Source organism: Plasmopara halstedii, assembly GCF_900000015.1.
Source record: "Plasmopara halstedii genome assembly, contig: Scaffold_816, whole genome shotgun sequence".
Classification (NCBI taxonomy): domain Eukaryota; phylum Oomycota; class Peronosporomycetes; order Peronosporales; family Peronosporaceae; genus Plasmopara; species Plasmopara halstedii.
The window spans coordinates 2,469,159-2,475,145 of record NW_020187732.1 but is presented as its reverse complement, the minus strand read 5'-3'; the positions used below and the strand labels follow the sequence as shown (position 1 = coordinate 2,475,145).

The window sequence follows — 5,987 nt, the reverse complement described above, 5'->3', positions numbered from 1 at the left end:
GGCAATGCGTACAGCTTACTGTGAGCCAATAAAGAATGTCGACCGTCGTGAATATAGAAGACCCGATCGAATGCAGCCAGGCAGTGAACAGTTTGTTTCGCCTATCGTGCACAGTATGAAAGAGCCCAAATCTGAGGGCAATGGTTATGCTATGTGCCTCGGCTTGAGCTCTCAGAGCAGATGCGAGTTTGGCCGCCATCTCAGAATGAGACGGAAAAGAAGAGTGTATGTCGTGGTTCCCGTCCAGCGATATTTCTCGTGGCAAGGTATAGAGCAGTTGTGGGTTGTTATCTTCAGTGTCAGGGTCGGTGAATAGTGAATGCTCTGGGATTCTTGTAGCCTGTGCCAGAGCGGATAGAGTTTTTTTTGTCACGGCCAAACGACCTGGATCTTCATTTGAGAATGATAGAACACCCTCGTCGCGATATGATGGTCTGCTGAGTCATGCCCACTGTGCGGAGCAGTGAAGCTTTGCGGTTTAGTGACGATCTTGATCATCTACTCGTAGAGATCGAGGAAGCTCCAGGTTGACTCAGTCTCTCCTCTACCTCTGGCATAAGATCCATGCGCTGAAGAAATCATTTTTGGTGATATGTCGTCGAGATCACCGGAAGTACCTGAGGGGAGCTGATCTCAGCCTTCCTGATTTGTCATTGAGAGCCCTTACAAATCACCTCTTGCATGAAGTAAAATTTTTTGATGACCCTACAAACCCTGCTATGCTTTGCCAAGAAATAATATGATGTAGTGTGAACAATTTCCCAACAAGCGCTTACTTTAACTGTTAGAAAGGCAACCGACAAATGATGTTTTGTGCATGTCTTTAGCACGCAAATTGCAGACTCCATTCCGGTGCAAACTTCAACTCCTAAAATGAATGTGCGGCGGAATAGCATAGATAGGTGAACTTCGTTTAGCGTCCTCAACCTGAAAACAGACTAATAGCAACTGCTGATGAGAGACATCGATCTCTTTCACTGTGATGAGTTATTTAAGCAATAAGCTCTGGAAGTGCTTGAGTATGCCACATGAGTGCGATTTACACCGGCGATGCTCTAACGACTATTAAAGCAGCGGCCCAGGCCACATAGCGCATGTGCACGAACCTACTTCATCACTGTATTCGACTGTGGACGCGCAGAGCATGAAAAGTCGGATAATGAAACCCACACTAATCACAGACTAGATCGGCGCCGATGAAAATTTTCATGCTTTGCTTTCCTGGAAAGCAGGGTCTTGAGACAGATCACGGAAAAATACAGTGCTCCTGCTGGCTTGGCCTGGCCAACTGCTTGCACAAGTACAGAGCAAACAATGCCGGCATGGCGCGTCCGGTCATTTTTTTAAAAAGGATATTAAAATGGTGCTTGGTGCGGGTGAAGAGGTGGCCTATGAAAGAGAGCTTCGTGTGTGCCTCTATTTTGGTTCTTTCGAATCTAAATTGGCCATTTCATGTATTTCAATCTTTGCAATGGGCTGAATTCTACTAAAAGCATTAAACGTTTGAGTCTCGCCAATCTAAAGCGGCAAAGAAACAATGAAATATACGACAAAAAAGTACTTGCGATGAAGTTTGTTCTTGTCAAGATCAGAGTGCACATGCCTGGCTCTGAGCCGTTTGTGATCTATACAGCTCATACGTCGCTTTGTACAGCAACGTCGTCACTACATTATCACGTTAGTTGCGGAGATAATTATGACATGAGTCGGGTCGTCATAATGCAGTGATGCACATCTGAGTCTCTGTGTCTTGCTGCATGCTGTCGCATAGCTTTGATCGGCACGACCCAGCGCCTAAATGTACCTCATGATACAGGCCATGTGCTTTACGAGGAACGTGATCTCCCACGGGGGGACACTCGGAAGAAAAAGAAATACTACTCGATTAACGATATATATTGGTGACCTAACATGTACCGGTTGGTAAGTACAAATCTGAGCACGCTGAAATGTGTCAGCGGGTATAAGTCTTGTCGCGTGCGACAGCGTTTTCTGCCAGATTGCCAGATCCAGCAGAGAGTTAGCAGTCAACAAGTATCGACAATATTTTCGGTCTTGCAGGAGCCGCGTTTGGTATCTAGAATGTTCTTTGTGGCCCGTCTGACCTGGATGTCCATCTCACTAATCCTAGAGATAGTGTTACTGATGAGGATACTACCGAAATTGAAAACAAAGATTATTTGCGAGCACGGTTTGCCTGTAGCCAATGTATCGAAATGATCCGCGCTTTGCAGCAAAACTTTAGCAAATATTTTCCATGGTACCCAGCCCCAGCTTAGTTATATCTATCGCAAACATATGGTTCGAAGGAACGCGTTAATCGAATGGGCAGGAATACAATTTGAAGCATTAACGAGGAGAACCCGCAATTCTGCGGTAAGAAGTCCCGCGCATTAGGTTAAAATTATATAACGCACTACATTCGATACCGCCGTGAAGTGGCTCCGGTCTCGGTGAGGTAGAGCTGTCGGTCAAAATCGAATTCTTGATATCAGCCCAGCTTTACTACGTAGCAAGACCAGTGATTTTATTTCAATGAGATTAAGAATTTTGCTCAAGGTGTGTAACGTTATGGCTGGAAGTCAGGATAAAAACGCAACACAATATGCCAGGGGCAGGCGGAACACACAAATATTTAGGAAAGCAAACGCCTTAGCAAATATAATTGTCAAATTACACAGGCAGTGTTTGCGGTCTATGAGACTGGGTCGCGACCGCACTGCATAGGCCGGCTCACACTCGTAATGAAAAACAAGAATCATACTTCTTTAAAAGTTTAGCTTGGATTGAGTGAGACCTCTGTACAAATATGTGCGATAGCAAATTTGACAATTTCCATCTAATCTTAAATTGCCTGACAGCAGCTAGCTCGCTGGTCAAAGATGGAACAGTCTCAGGAAGCTAGCATCTTTGCCTTGCGAGCCCTCCACAAATTAACATTTTGATGTAACTACACCATAAATTGCAAGTTTTGCTGACTTTAAATACTGTTAAGGATTACAGCTATTTTATTAATGGAAACGGCCTCCGCTCAATTGGTCTACCACACGCTTGCGATACGGCAAGTCAGTGGTGTCACTCATTGACGTCAAAATTTGACGCCACACTTTAAGGCAAGTACGTAGAGATAATAAAAACTTAAATGAATTAATCACTCCATTTTTTCTTTCTTCCACTTGCTTCGGCAGGCTCGCTTAGGGATCAACAAAACGCACCATGGAGTTGATTGTGTTCATTGAGCCATCTACCAATATGGTTCGCAGCACTAGTCTGACACCTTTGAAAAGACGGTAGAGCGCAAGCGGAACGCACAACTGGAAATGATATTTTACAATTTTCAGCAGATGACATGGTGGCGGCTTAAGTCCTACCATCTCTACCCCAACCACATACAAATTGTGACGGCGTAAAAGAAGTGTTCAATTCAGCGAGCCAACTCTGGCATTTCTTTGACGATGTAAACACGCCGTATTGGGGCTTTATTTCCCGTTCTCTCAAGTGGCACAGTGTTTCGCGCAATAATGGCATGACTTTCTCTTGCTACATAACTACTCAAAATCTTGCCATACCCCTATTGCAAACGAGAATGAGATCCAACTCTAGCATGTGCAAGGAGCCTTGAGTTCGGGTACTGATGGCGTTTGCAACAGTATATACTATGGAGCTGCTCCCAGCTTTCCAGAGCTTTCAGTGGCTTTCAATGGGGGTGTGAGCTGAAAAAAAATCCCATTGGAATTTTTACGCTGCTTGTCAAGGCAGGACGACTCGGAAAATAAGCAACCTATTTGTTCCCAGCAACGTACATAATAGGTCTAGTCTGACGGGCTAGTGCGGGAGCTAGTGTAGTGGCTGGATGCAAACGCTCCAGAATTAGAAACATAAAATTTTGGAGAGATTGCGAGTGCAACCTGTTTTCTCCTGAGGCTTACTGACATCATCTCGCTCTGGCGTGCCAGTCGGATGTTGAATAGCTCTTCTGGAGATGAAGCAGTGTCACCAAAATCGCTTGTAGTTGAGGCATCCTCTCTCCCATAGCAGCGACGGGAGGTGCCTCAAACCAGGCAGTTTGATCGCGAATTTGCGATCTGGCTCATTTACCGATTTGACGCACATCGAATCTCTTAAAGAACGTCAACCTCCCGCCGTAATCTACAACCTCGCGAAGTACAATAGACCCCAGTGCATTCACAGTTGGCCGCCCTGCATCCAGTGGGACCTGACGCTTTCTCGCAAGAGCTACGCTGGTCAACCCTGCGTGGCAGCCCGACCCTTTCTGCCCCCAGCCGAGATAAATTGGGCCACGCAGGGCGCGGATACTTTTTAATGCCCAGATGCACCATATACAAGCTGCTCGGCAAACAAGAGATACCGCTATTCTTCTCAGCGTGGCTAAAATCCATCACCTTTGTACGCCCATAATGAAACCACCTCCAGTTTTCCAACCGACCCCAGCTAGACGAAAGTTGTACTCTGCATTCAACGTTTCACCCGCCTCTGAGGAACGAATATACAAATGCATGTGCGCGCCGCACCTATTGGATAATCTCCATGAGAATAATCTGTTAATTACCGCCTTCTAACGATGGCTGACGCAATTGGCTGACGAAGAATTCCAAGACCCCAGATATGCTCCCACAGTTCTCTTTATCCATGTGTAACGGATTTTCACGTGCCCTAGTAGGAAGGGTCTGGGTTGCACAAGATGGTGTGAGCACACCACACTTAAACAAAAAGTCAGTACGTGGCCGGAATAGCCAGTTGCTATACACTTAATTAGGTTTTACCATGTAGGTAGCAAAACCTATAGATTCAGGCTTTGCCGCAAACAAAACCGAGAAATACAGTTTACGTTATAAACGGAAAGGTTAATCAGCCTAGAATTATACTATTGGAGTAAGTGGATTGTGATCTGCCACACTCGTACTGTTTCTAAGTATAGATGGAAGGTCATCAACCTCAATCAGGCCTCCTCTAAGCGAAAGAGCTACGGCAGCCCCGCTGCACCAACGACTCCACCTTTGTCGGAGTTCATAAATGCGAAAGTATGAAAGTTCAAAATTACAGTAAAGTGTAATGTGCACTTCGTAAAATTGTTATATATTGTATTCAATTCTATCAGATACAAAATTATCGTACCTGCCAAGTTACTAAGCCGCACATCGAGACTTCTCAATTTGCCTCGTCGAGCACAAGCGTCCCCAGTCAAACCAGCGAAGTAACCAAAAACAAGCCACTAGCCCAACGCCGATCAAAGATGAAGCCAGTGGACAAGCCTGAATCAGTCTGCCCATCTCCCATCAACCATGGTTTTGCGGGTGAAAAGCCACCTGTGCAGCTACCCCGTCCCGTCTTTGTACCAGATCCAGTACGTCTCACCCATTATGAGCAGCCGTCTGCTCCGTATGGCGCCCTTTCAACGACCGGCGAGCTCGCGTCTTCGCCCGACCCTGCAGTAGCTGTAGCCTTATCGGACATGAATACACATGCCCTGGTCACCCCAGGTCAGGCCATCTCTCCTGCGACAACTGATGCCGACGCTCGAGCTCCCGCTGACGAAACGGTGCGACCACTCGCATCGTCGACGTTAGCGCTGGCATGACAGTTCTTGTGACCGGCGCTGCTCCGGTGGTGTCTGACGCTGAGGACACAGTCGTGCTCCCGTCTTCGTAAGTTCCTATTGTGAAATCCAATGGTGACGATAAAGACGAGTCCATGATGGAAGCGACCTCGCTTCAGCTCAGCCTCGCCTCAACGCATGTTGAACCGATCGCCGACTAGACTTCGGCCGCTCAGCAATCGCCTGCAACTTCTGGAGGTGAAACTACCTCGCTTAATGCTCTTTTACGCCGTCCCACAGAAATTCTTCGAGACAGGACCGCTGTCTCGGCTTCTAATCGCGTGGTGCTACCTCGACCGTGTGCAGCAGATATCACGGCAATCGATGCGCTATACGAAACCGGCGGAGATTGGGCTTCGCTGCTTGCTTC

The 5,987-nt window shown here is 46.8% G+C and overlaps 2 protein-coding genes across 2 annotated transcripts; one reads left to right on the top strand and one right to left on the bottom strand.

The window, feature by feature from the left end:
- Nucleotides 1-3,011: 3,011 nt before the first annotated feature.
- PHALS_14450 (uncharacterized protein) lies at nucleotides 3,012-3,528 on the bottom strand (the record flags this gene model as incomplete). The annotated part of the gene is made up of 3 exons (XM_024730267.1): nucleotides 3,012-3,137; nucleotides 3,216-3,314; nucleotides 3,394-3,528. The coding sequence occupies 3 exons, from the start codon at nucleotides 3,526-3,528 to the stop codon at nucleotides 3,012-3,014; spliced, it is 360 nt and encodes a 119-aa protein (XP_024580561.1).
- A 1,726-nt stretch (nucleotides 3,529-5,254) lies between these two features.
- On the top strand, nucleotides 5,255-5,599 carry PHALS_14449 (uncharacterized protein; the record flags this gene model as incomplete). The annotated part of the gene is made up of 1 exon (XM_024730266.1): nucleotides 5,255-5,599. One exon carries the CDS (start codon nucleotides 5,255-5,257, stop codon nucleotides 5,597-5,599), a length of 345 nt encoding a protein of 114 aa, XP_024580560.1.
- Between the last annotated feature and the right edge of the window lie 388 nt (nucleotides 5,600-5,987).